Source organism: Echinops telfairi, unplaced genomic scaffold, assembly GCF_000313985.2.
Source record: "Echinops telfairi isolate 266 unplaced genomic scaffold, ASM31398v2 ScPeMD7_18;HRSCAF=68, whole genome shotgun sequence".
NCBI lineage: Eukaryota > Metazoa > Chordata > Mammalia > Afrosoricida > Tenrecidae > Echinops > Echinops telfairi.
In genome coordinates, this window is record NW_022103915.1 from 5,277,186 (window position 1) to 5,289,801 (window position 12,616).

A 12,616-nucleotide genomic window follows, 5' to 3' on the forward strand; every position below is an offset into this window, starting at 1 on the left:
CACAGCCTTGTAACCCTGCCTCTGGCAACCACCTTCCCACAAAGACACCTAAAGCCTCTTAATCCCCTCCTTCCCCAAAATCCTTTGTTCAACCCAGGCCCTAATCCTAGATAAACCATGGGCCCACAGCCTGCTCTTTCAGAATCCTTCTCCCCGTCTGAAGCAGAGGACGCGTCCCCTCTGCTGTGCCTCGTCAGTGTGGGTAGGTGGGTAGGGGCAGCTCCCTTAGAGTGCCTTCAGGAGGCCTGGCACCCCACCTCCTCGCCTGCCTCTCGATAGACCTGCTTGTCTTGCTGTGGGCAAATACCGACTGAAGGTCTGTGAAGAGCGCGGACTGGGCCCACAGACCAACAGGGGGGCTCCCGGCAGTCGAGGAAAGGTCCGAAGACGAAGTACAGGTGTGTCCACGACCCCGAGAGGGACGCTCACGCGCAAAAGCCCTGTGGCACGATGAGCTGACACTCGAAAGATGGGCGATTTGGGGCAATGAATGTACAAATGCGCTTTACCCAATTGATGTATGTATGGATTGTGATACGAGTTGTACGAGCCCCTAATAAAATGATTTTTTAAAAATGCTGCAATGGTAAATGTCATATATATTTTATTTTTTAAAATTTGTTGAGAAGATATTTAAATGAGAACAAACAAGGATATGCCAAAATTAAGCAGCTTAACAAGCAGGGACATGCCCTTAAGTAATAAGAGTAATTAAACCAAAAAAAGAAAGAAAGAAAGATGGGCTATTTTAATATGATAAAGATGGGTGATTTTGATATGCTAGGTCAGGGATGGCTAGGGTGGGAATGGGGAGTGGCTCAGTGGGGTCATAAGGGACCATTTGGGGGTGATGGAAATGGTCTCAAATGGATTCTAGGAATGGCTTTACCACCCAAACCAAAACCCCCAACCAGCTGCCATCAGTTCCACTGGCTCTTGACCATCTCCCACCTGGCAGGACAGGGTAGATCTGCCCCTGCGGGTTTCCAACGCTGCAAGTCTGCGGGTGCAGACAGCCTCACCGTCTTCCCTCAGAGCAGCTGGTGGGATCGAACCAAGTGCAGTGTGTAATCCGAGAGTGCACTGACCCTACGTACGCCTTCCCTCTTTTAATGCGCCCTGCATCGTTCAGGATTTGGCCCACACTCACTCACTTCATTGCCCCTGCGTCAATTCCGCGTGGGACAGGGCAGACCTGCCCCCGGGGGTCTCCTGGGCTGTAACCTTTACAGGAATAGGCCACCTGAGGAGCAGCCGGGGGTCTGAAATTGCTGACCTTCCTGGCTATCAAAAGATCTATGATATCATAATTGTAGCTCAATCAAACATGCCTTTTATTATCTAGAAGTGAACAAAACAAAACACAAAGTTCACGGGGAAATTCCACTGCCTTTTAATCCCATTTTTCTGTAAACCCTTTGAAGCCCCCTGCTTTAAGGGCTCGTATTAAAACCCTTACGTTGTGCCAGAAAAACAAATACTCCGGTGGCAGAATGAGCCGAGAACACACCGTTCACCAAAGAAGGGCAGTAAAGTTCAGCAAGGGATCCGGCTAGAAAGGCGAGTGGAAATGGACGAGCTTCCAAGACTGGCCAAAACATATGTATAAATACGCTTAATGCAATGCATGTATGGGTGGTTATGAGAGCTGTAAGAGCCCCCAATAAAATTATCTTTAAAAAAATCCTGGCCAAGATTAAGCCACCACACGGGCACAGGGCTAGCAAATCCCAGTCCTCCCCCACCACCACCCCGGCAGGGAGGATGGGGGCCCAACTAGGCAGCAGGGTGTGTGGCAGTATTTGTCTGGAGAGGGCAGAAGCCTTGTGGAGTGTCTGTCCCTTGGTGGGGTCGCTCACGGCTCAGTTCTCAGCTGTCAAGCCCGGAGCCGCTGGGTGCCAGACGCTGTGCCCCCTCCTGAAGGAGAGAGTAAGCAGGGTCAACTCAGACCATTGTAGGAAAAAAGCTTAAGGGCAGGGAGCAGGGGGCTGGCATGTGAATCGCTTCCCAACGCCAAGCTCAGTGTCACATGCTGGCCCTTGAGATCGGCCATGACAGAGCAAAGTGGACGCCGCAGGAATTGGCCCAGGCGATAACTCGAAAGGACCAGCGGATCCATCTCGGAAGGAGTGCAGCCAGAGTGTTCCTGCGAGGGGCAGCAAGACTTTGAGACTTTGCACGTGTTGTCAGGAGAGACCAGTCCCTGCGGAAGGACATCAGGCTCAGGAGAGTGGAGGGGCAGCGAGGGAGGGGAGGTCCTCGACGAGATGGGTTGGCGCAGCAGCTGCCTCCGTGGCTCGGGCATGGGGACAGTTGTGAGGGTGACACAGGACCCCGGGCGGTGCTCCATGCTGCCATCGCTGTGGGTTGCGATGGGTCGGAGCCAACTCGCTGGCACCAGGCGACAGCAACACCAACCGTAGCTTTTTGTTCCCCGGGAAGGGCCCATAGCGAAACACCAACCCACGGTGAGTCTCTAATGGGCTTGTGTGTGGGTGTGTGAGAAGGGGTGTTGCCAGAGAGCGTTTCTCAGCAAAGGACATTTAAGGTAAGACCTGAAGGAACGCTGGGGTCCAGGTCCAGGGCATGAAAACCCAAGCTCACTGCCATGGGTGGTTCCCACACCTGGGGACCGTGGAGAGGGTTTCCAAGAGCACATCGTTGCTGAAGAGCAGGGAAAGCAATCACGCAGAGGGAGCAGCAGCTGTACAAGCCTCCAGGTGGGGAGAGGGTGGCGCCTTCCACGAAGCAGCTGGGAGGCGAAAGGTGAGGAGAAAGGACTGGCAGTACCAGGGGGCAGGCTTTTAGACCCTTGGAGAATCTGAGCGGGAAGGACAAGGTCAGCTCTCGACAGGCCCAGTAACCCCATCACCTGTCCAGTGCACCAGCCGCCCACTCCCTGCCCGGCACCCCATTCCTTGTCTTTCCTTAGCAAGTGACTTCTCTGCTCTTCACAGGTGAGTCCTGTGGGCGTCGCCCACCAAAGGCCCCTGCACTTGGTGGAAAACAGTTGCCACCAGCTCAGCTGGACTTGGGGTGGTCCCTGGGGCTGGCAGAGCAGAGCTGAGACCCACAGGGTGTCTGAGGCTGCAGTGGTTACATGCCAGGCTGCTCGCCTCAGCGTCAGCAGTTCAAACCCACCAGCCGTTCAGCAGAAGGAAGACCAGGCTTTTTTGTCCCGCAGAGTCACAGTCTCAAAATCGCACAGGGTCACTTCCACCCCACTCCCACCCCCTGTAGGGTAGCTGTGAGTCAGAATGGGCCTGTAAGAACAAGAGAGGAACCTTCCGGGTCAGTTCTACCCTGTTCTGAGGGCTCGCGATGAGTCATCATCGACGGACTCACAGTTGGTTTGGCTTTTTCCGTTCGGAAGCTTCCTGCCAGGCATCTGCACATCCCAGACATCGCTCGACAGACAGACCTCCAGTCTCTGGGTTAACCTCCAAGCACTTAGCCATCTGCATGGCCACCACGCCCCAGAAAGAGACAGTCACGTCGATTGCAATCACGACACCCCAACGTTGACAGCTAGTACTGGCCCTTGGGGTCTTCTTAGCTGTGGTCTCCACAAAAGCAGACAGGCCTTTCTTCCACAGTGCTGCCGGCTGGGCTGGGACCACTCACCACTCGGCTGACAACCTATCCCAAGCCTCATGTTCCAGCCAAGAACCATAATCACAAGCCCACTGCCATCGGGTTGATTCCAACTCACGGAGATCCTGTGGGGTGTTCCTGAGATGAGAAGCCTTTACAGGAGCAGACAACCTCAGCCTTAACCCTTGGAGAAGCTGGTGGACTTGAACCGCTGACTCCACCTGGAGCAGCCAATGCTTAGCCCACCACACCACCTGGGCTCCTTCTAGTGCCACCTAAATCCCAATCCCAGCCACTCAGAGGGCTCCTTGTCCTGGTCAGAGATGAGACGGCTCAGGCAAAGAAAGCCCATTCGGCCATGCCTTTTGCTTCGGAAGATAACCACGCGTGTTGTTTTTGGCTTGTTTTTGTGTTTACTTTAAGCAAAGTGAAGGTATCAACCTGGAGGCAAACAAGTCTCCTGGTGTCATTTTTTCCAACAACAGCTTCCTGTCTCCATGCCATATGGGGGTGGGGGGCAGTGTCATTGTCACAACCCTCCAAGTTCCCCATCCCGCGATTTCACCCCCATGGACTGCACTCTCACTCATAACTCTACTGCCCCGAGTTGACACTGACTCACCGTGACCCCAGAGGGTAGAGGAGAGCGGCCCGGTGGGTTTAGATGGAGTAGAACTCCCCTGTGGGTTTCCAAGACTTTTTTTTTTTAATCAATTTATTGGGGCTCATACAATTCATCACAATACATAGATCAATTGTGTAAAGCACATCTATACATTTGTTGCCCTCATCATTCCCAAAATTCGCTTGCCTCTTGGGTTCCCGGAACCTGCTAATTTTCCTCCCGCCCCCCTCCCCTTCCTTTCCTCCTCCCCTCTCCCCCATGCACCCTTAATAATTTAAAAATTATTATTTTATCTTATATTACACTGTCCGGCGTCTCCCTTCACCCACCCCTCTGCTGCCCATCCCCCAGAGTGGAGGTTATATGTAGCTCCCTGTGATCCATTCCCCCTTACTACATCCCCTTCTCCTCCTGGTATCGCCACTGTCACCCCTGGTCCTGAGGGGTTCCTCTGTCCTAGATTCCCTGCGTTTCCAATTCCCATCTGTACTGCTGTGCATCATCTGGTCCAACCAGGTCTGCAAGGCAAAATTGGGGTCCTGGTAGTTGGGGGGAGGGGGTTTCCAAGACTTAAGTCTTTACAGCAGCAGACACCTGCAAGCTTCTAAGCAGCAGCTGGGGGATTCGAACCACTTAACTTTCCGTTAGTGCCACCAGGCCCCCTTTTATAGTGCCAACTAAACCCTCCTGTGTGCTGGGCCACCAAAAACTGTGTGCTTGGCTCAGCTGCCTGCGCTACTCACTTGGACAGGTGGTCTGGGACAGAAGCTGCAGCGTCCCCAGCTCCGCCTGTCCCCACACCAGGCCAGGCAGAGCCTTTCTCCCGCAGGCAGATCAGGAAGCCACTCTCTTCTCTTTTGATCTCAGAGCTGGAGGGGCCTGCCACCACCCAGGTGGAGGCCAGCAGCCAGCCGGCAGACCATCGCTGGGCCCTGGGCGAGCAGAAAGGCTGTCCCTGTGAGCACCCACACCCTACCCCTGGACCAACTCTGTGGCTGGGTGACAACAAGCGCCCACAAACCCCCCTGAAGCTTGAGCAGTTCCGTGGGAGTCTGCCACTCGCCACCACCTCCCTAAGCAAACAGTCTGCCTGCCGGCTTCCCGTCTTTGTTGTCCTTTGATTATTTGAATGTTTTCACCATGGCTGGGCCCGAGTCTCATAATTAAAAAAAAACAAAGTCACAGAGCTCTTTGGCTTTGAAAGCCAAGTCCATAACCCACAGCTCATTCCCTGGGCACACCTGGCTTAGTCTCTGCTAGGGCCCACCTTGGCCCTCCCAGGTTGGGGATCCTGGGAGATGTGTCATAGGGGCTGCAGTGGGACCCTGTATTTCTAGGACCCTGAGCCCGGGAAGCCCCATCTGCCCAGCCAGGGTCAGCCTTGGACTGTAGCCCCACCTGCCCAGCAGCTGGAGCCAGGACTCTTTACGCACACTTGCCAGGCTGTGACACCAAGTATGATTAGGATCTTGAGTGTGACCCACTGGTCTCCAGGGCCTTGGTATGGGCGAGTGGCCGCCTGGGTGTGGCCAAAGCACATTCTGGAATGGGTAGGCATCAGCCCAGAAGCCCCCAGGCTTCAGGGCCCTGGGCAAGTCACTTTCTGAGCCCAATGCGGTACTGCTTCTGAAAATCAAAGCTGGTGAGTAGCCGGGACATGCACCCAGGGATGCCCCAGGTCCTAGGGAAAGGGAGAGTCACCTTTACCCCCCAGCCCCGATCATTTTTCACCTAGGTGAGATACTGGCCCCCCAGCCCCGATCGTTTTTCACCTAGGTAAGTAATTGGGGTTCCTGATGCGCTCTACTGCTGACTTGAAAGGCTGGGGGTTCGAGTCCTCCCACCCACCTCTCCCAGCACTGCACAAGACCTGGCAATGGACTTGAGAAAACCAAGTGGTCCGGGGGTGCAGCCTCACCCTGACGCACAGGGCCACACAGCGTGGCCATGCGTCGCGGTTGAATCATCCGCACCAGGAGCAGGAACTTGGCTACATCATTTTCACGTGTCCTCATTTGCACAATGGCTGGGCGGGCCGGGTAGGACTGCAACTCAGCCCGCTGAGCTCCTCCTCGCCTCCCTCGGCTCCTGTCTGCGCGCTCACCCAGGGTGCCACGGAGGATGAGTGGATGCGGGCGGGGCTCCTAGCCAGGGAGATGGCACTGAGCAGAGTTCTGCAGCCTGCTCAAGTGCCAGAGGGCGGGGGGAGCATGAGGGGAAGCCCCAAGAAAGACCTCACAAGGCCAGACCCACCAGAGCAGCCAGGCAGGCTTCCTGCAGGAGGCGGCTTTGCAGCCAGCAACCTGAGCCCAGCGGAGGGAGTGAGCAAGCGGGGAGGGAGGACTTGGAAGGACATCCAGGCTCGAAGAGGTGATGCAAACGGCCAGAGAGAATGAGTCCCTTCACCCAAACAGGAGCGGGTGTGGGCCCGCAGGGGGGTTGCAGTACTTCCGGAGAGCCAGCCCGAGGGGCCCACGCTGCCCTGCCCCTAAGTGGTCCAGTCCTTCCACACCACCCTCTCCAGGAAGTCTTCTGGCTGGCAGGTGGGCTCCGGGGCCCTTTTTCTCTCTTTAGAGAGCCTTCTCTGAGTCCTGAGATGCCAGCTGCCACCCTGGGCACCTCCCTTCTGAGAACTCATTGCCACCACACATCCACTCTGCCAGCAAGATGCCCTGTGCCCCTTGGACTGGACCAGCGGGGCTGTAGCCCAGAGCGCCTGGATCTCACAGGGATAGGGCGAGGTGCCTGGTTCATGCACTGTGACTTCATTAGGGACCAGGATGCTGGCTGGAGTGGCTTCCCACCCCTAGCCAGTGAGTCCTGCCAGGAGAAACCCAGGATCAGCCCAAGGGTGGAGGGGACCCCTGGCTCCAGCCTTCTCCTGTGACCACCTCCAGGAAGGACCACCTCTTTGGACAACATCCTATGGACCTGCTATCGGGAGGGCCCAGTTCCTGGAGAAGGACTCCATGCTTGGCACAGCAGAGGGTCAAAGAAAGCAAAGAGGACCCCCCACGAGGCAGGTGGACACGCGGACACAGCATAAGCACTGTAGGGATGGTGCAAGACCGGACAGTGCTTCCTTCTGTCTCTCGTGAGTCAGAACCGACTCCATGGCTCCAACAACCCCTCACAGGAGAAGGCCAGCCTCACAAAGCTGCCCAGCAGTCCAGCCCTGGCGGCCCTGGCCGGGCCCGGGACAGCGGCGGCCACCACTAAATACACTCCAGGCTTGAAAGATGCGAGCACCACGTCAAAAGAAAATGTTTTGGAAATGCTGGGGGCGACATCTGTACAAGTGTGCTCAAAACAATCACATGATGGATTGCTATAAGATTTGTAAGAGCCCCAATAAAATGACTACTAGAAAGAGAAAGAAAGATGCAGGCGCACCGGGGCTAACTGTTCCCATCATCTTGGGTGGGGCAGAAGACAGCGGGTGGGGCAGGGGGCTCTCACACATTAACAGGCAAGACATCAACACACAGAATCAACCCAAACAGCCCTTTGAAGCCAGGCAAAGCCAGTCACCAAATGCATGACGTAGCATTGTTTCATCGGGTGGACTGCAGGGAGGGGAGGTTTGCCGGAAGACGAGGGCAGGTGGTGGTTACAGCATAGGATAATCTGGAAAGTGACCACAGGGGTGTGACTGGCTGGCTGGGAGCGAGGGAGCAAGTGAGGAGAATGTGTGTCCAACAAACGCTCTAATGAACAGCCGGCAAGACCTGGACGTGCTGGGCAGATCCAGGAAATGACCTGAGTGTGGGCTAGTCGGGAATGAGGGCAGTCTACAGAATGGGTAGCCCGGGAGGTGGGGAGGCCCTCACAAGGCAGTTCACCACAGGGGAGGCCATGGGGGGCCCTGACCGGCAAGGTGGAATGCTCTAGAATCCTGCTACAGTCCTGATTGGCTTGGGGACTTCGTGGTCTCACCACCGGAGGGGGGGCGGCACAGAGGGAGTGATGCCGCTAAGGACCCGCCCGTGGCCACCCAGCTGCCCTCACTGGCGTGGCCCGCGTCCCTGGGGTGTCCCTTGGACCGAGAGGCTCTGCACCTGGCGTTTGCAAGCTGTCTGGAGTTTGGACCCAAGGCCCCATCCGCGGGTGTGGCGTTCCTCCCATAGTCCCATCGCATGGCACCAGCGTCCCACACACCCTGGGGACACGACGGGTTGTCACGGGTCCTGGGGCGCTGCGCGGCGCACACCCTCGGTGCAGCGGTCGCGGCATGCCCGTGCTGAGGCTCACCCTGTCTCCCGGAGCCCCCCATCCCCGCTCACCCAGCCTCGGGTGCCCCAGCCTGAGATCGGACTTGCCCCGCCCCAGAGTCTCTCATCCGCAGGTGGCCCCAGCTGCGGGGGGGCGGGGTCGCTCGGTCCCCGCCAGCCTGGCGCCCCAACCCGACTCACCCAGCATCTCCTTGCGCCTCTGCGTGTGCGGCTGGTCCGTGTAGACCCACTCGAAGTCGATTCGGCCCGCTCTGTTGCCCATGCTGGGTGACTCGGGAGCCAGTCCGCCGGCTCTGCACCTGCCACCGCCGGTATCTCCAGTCTAATTCAGGGCGCGCAGGCGGGGCCGGGCCGGGGCGGGGCTGCCCCTGAACAATCTCTGCCCCTGATGGAAATAGGCGAGAGTGCACCTGGCAGTCAGGCCACCTGTACGCGGGGTCCCACTGCCACCTGCAGGCCGCTTGGGGCCCGAGGTCCCTAAGAGGATGCAGGTAGACCGAAGGAGCTCTGGAAAGGTGGGCTGCAGCAGTTTCTCCCTCGCCTGTCCCCTTTCCTGCTGCTGTCCTTTCCCCAAAGGATCACAGAGGACAGGGATTTTTGTTATGGGTTTTGAAGAATGAGTAGGAGTTGACCAAAATGCAGAAGGAGGTGGTCCGATGGTGTAGGAAACAGCAAGGACAAAGGCTCAGGGGAGCGAGGTCAGGAGCCAGGCATTCTTAGAACGGAGAGTTTGGCTCTGGGGGTGGAGATCCAGGGCTCCTCATCCGCATCTCTCAATGGTGCCCTTCTCCTCCCCTCCTCCCCTCCTAGGAGATTGTGTACCTGAGGACAGCAGCCCCGCCTCTGCTCCAAGCTCCCCAGGCAGAAGCTCCAGATACCTCCAAGCAGGCCCTGGGCCAAGCAAGACCCCAGGTGTGGTATTCGTAGCCTGTGCCCTCAATCCAGAGCTGAAGGCAGCCCTGGGCATGACGCTGGGGAGAGGCCACCTCCTGCACAGGAGTCAGCCAAGAGAACACTAGCGAGAAGACATGCTTGTTCCTTGCCCAACAGGGAGACGCAGTGCCCAGCACGGGAGGGTCACCTGGCCCAGTTTGCATGCTGAGACAGTGAGATGGTCCACTCTCTTCCCAGCCAGAAGGGCCCTCAGAGGTCATCCTGCCAGCCACCGCCCCACAGATGGGGAAACTGAGGCAGGACCCACCTAAGTCACATAGCAGGCAACAGCAGAGGAACCTCCATCCCTGACCTTTGACTCAAAAGGCCCCCACCACCAGAACATCTGCGTCTCTGTTGAACTTGGTGAGCTCTGTGCTGATAAAGCTTGAAACTGGGTCCCAGCCATGCCCCCTGGGACAAGACCAAGCTTGCCAGTTCCCGCTGCCCCAGGGCAGCAACCAGAACACTGCACCCAGGCAATGCCAAGCACACAGCCTGGCCAGTGAAACCAGTCCAGTGGCCCCGTTGTACCCACGAGAACATGGAGCCAAAAAAAAGTTGGGGCCAAAGACACATCAGAAGAAGATAGGAGGTGGGGCAAAGAGGGGTCCCCAAGTCCAGTGCTGCGGTGACATAATCCCAGCGTGCCCGGGGTCGTACCATAAAAAATAAACTCGATTTTATGATGGTAAACCGGAGTGCCCTCATTCTGCCCGATAACCCACTGCCCTCTGCCTCACAGCATGTCACAGGGAGGCTGTACTTCCGCCAACCACTGGCCTGCCCGTTCGCCCTCCAGCGATTAACCCCCGCACCCCCGGCTTCCTCCGCCTTGCCCGTCTCCTAGACATGGAAGAAAAGCAGTCTGTTTGCAGCATGGTGCCCCAAGTGCTCTCTGACCATGCTTTCTTCCTGGAAGAGGGAAAAAACGTAGAGAAGCGGCAACAGCGGAGCCAGATGTGAACAATAGAGCGATCCAGGTGTGGGCGGGGAGAGAACTCAGTGTGCCATCTTTGGGATCTGTCTATAACCTTCAAAGTTTTCCAGAAAGAAGGTGAATTTTAACCGCAAGCGCGTGCGTGTGTGTGTGTGTGTGTGTGTGTGTGTGTGTGTGTGTATAGTGTGTGTATGGGGGGTGGGTTGCAGCCAGCAAAGCACTAAAACATTTCTTGTGAATCAGAAGCAAAGACCCCCACATAGCCAGCCACTGGGGCCCCCTCCCCTCTCCCTGGACAGGGCAGCAGTCAGGAGATTTGCAGGATCAATGGGATCCTGAGTGGGGTGGTGGTGGTGGTGGTGGGGTGTCCATGGATCAGAGTGCGCAGTGTCTGCTGATTCAAAGGGGGAGCAGGGAGCGCCCACACCCAGAAATCTTAGCCTCTCTGGTTGGAAACCCCAGTAGAAAGAAGGCCCTCTTGGCCCCACGTTTGTAAGAAACAGGCCAGATGCAGTCCAGCCTGCCCTATCCAGTCTGCCCCGAAATCTGCCAAGCCACGGGGCTGTGGCCCAGTGTCCGCACACACGGGAGCACACGGAGGTGCTGGAGAGCCAGCGTCAAACGGTGCGAGAACCAGAGCAGGGGCTTCCAAGAGCCCTGAAACGGTTTCACTCAAAAGAATAGAATAAACTCGAAGTGGACAGTTTTTAAAAATGTTCATCAAATGGCGATAAAGAATGAGCCCCAAGCTGGAATGAAGCATGTGGACCAGCTAAGGAGGCCAGGTTCAACGTCCCCGTCACATGTGGACCAGCTAAGGAGGCCAGGTTCAACGTCCCCGTCACATGTGGACCAGCTAAGGAGGCCAGGTTCAACGTCCCCGTCATCCGGCTTAGGGAGGGAAGGATGGAGAAGATGAAAGGAGGGTGACATCTCGCTCCACCTGCCTTATTTTCCCCCCGACTGACATTATAATTACGATTTAATTATACACACTTATGGCTAACCCCACGTGTAGCATGTATTTATTTGCTTATTTACTGCCTATTCCCACCACTAGAATATCTTGTTCTCTTGTCTTTTTCTCAACCTCCTCCCTCACAAGGAGGGAGGGGTGGGAGGAGGGGGAGCCAACAAACCCAGGCCCAATAAGAGATGTAAAATCGATGGCCAGGATGGCGTAGAATGCCTAGTGGGGTTCGATCAAGGGCTGAATCCAACCTGAGCCTCTGGGAGTACGGCTTCAACTGTTTTTAAAATGTGCCCATTCTAAAACACGTGACCCAAGAGAATACTCAAATGATAAAACATTATCATTGATATCACATGCATGCTGCTGGACATCATTGCTGATGTCCAAGGGATCTATCTGTTGGACGACATGCAGTAAATAATAAGCACAAAAACAAAACAGAGCAAAACAACAACAAAAACCCAATGAAAAAACAAAATAAAGACTCAAGGAAGTTCAACGCAGAGAGAGTAATCTCCCTTTCCGCCAAATGCTGCTGGAACAATCCATATACCACCCCCCAAAAGTAAAATTAGTAACAATAAAATAAGTACCTTTTCAAAGGTAGCATGGTCCTAGTCAAAGTACTGACATCTTCATCTATGGACCCGTGTAGAGAGCCCAGATAGAAACCCACACACTAGAGTCAATGGGTAGCGCAGTGGATTAACTGTTGGACAGTAACCCACTAGCCACTTCTTGGAGGCAACAGATGTAGCAATCTGGGTCCACAAAGATTTCCTACCTTGGAATCTTCTGCTCTGGTCTCCCAAACAACACGTTAGAGAGCCTGCCTTGTGCCCATGAACATGTACCACCCCTGTTACATACCTCCGCAGCAGTCAGCTTTTCAAGATGGGGGGACAGGGAGGAGACCATTCAGTTGCTACAACGTTGTGCTAAGGTCACCCCAAATGAACAGACACTCCTGCAAGAGGGAGAGGTAACCTTACTAGTCCAGCGGTTCGCCACCGTCCTAATGCCACGGCCCTTTCACACAGTTCCTCGTGTTGTGGTGACCCCCAGCCATAACATTATTGTCGTTGTTACTTCATCACTGTCATTTTGCTACTGTTAGGAATAGTCATGTAAATATTTGGTATGCAGGATGTATTTTCATTGTCACAAATTGAACATAATTAAAGCATCGTGATTCATCACAAAAGCAACATGTATGCTATATTGTGAAATATTTATTTCCTTTTTTTTTTAAACATTTTATTAGGGGCTCATACAACTGTTATCACAATCCATACACACATCAATTGTGTAAAGCGCAT

The 12,616-nt window shown here is 55.3% G+C and overlaps 1 protein-coding gene across 1 annotated transcript in view; it reads right to left on the reverse strand.

Annotated features, from left to right (window-relative positions):
• DEGS2 (delta 4-desaturase, sphingolipid 2) overlaps positions 1-8,713 on the reverse strand; it is a 17,818-nt gene extending 9,105 nt beyond the window's left edge. Inside the window, exon 1 of the mRNA XM_004699116.2 lies at positions 8,632-8,713. Within this exon, the coding sequence (XP_004699173.1) occupies positions 8,632-8,713 (82 nt within the window). The remainder of the gene's footprint in view (positions 1-8,631) is intronic.
• Between the last annotated feature and the right edge of the window lie 3,903 nt (positions 8,714-12,616).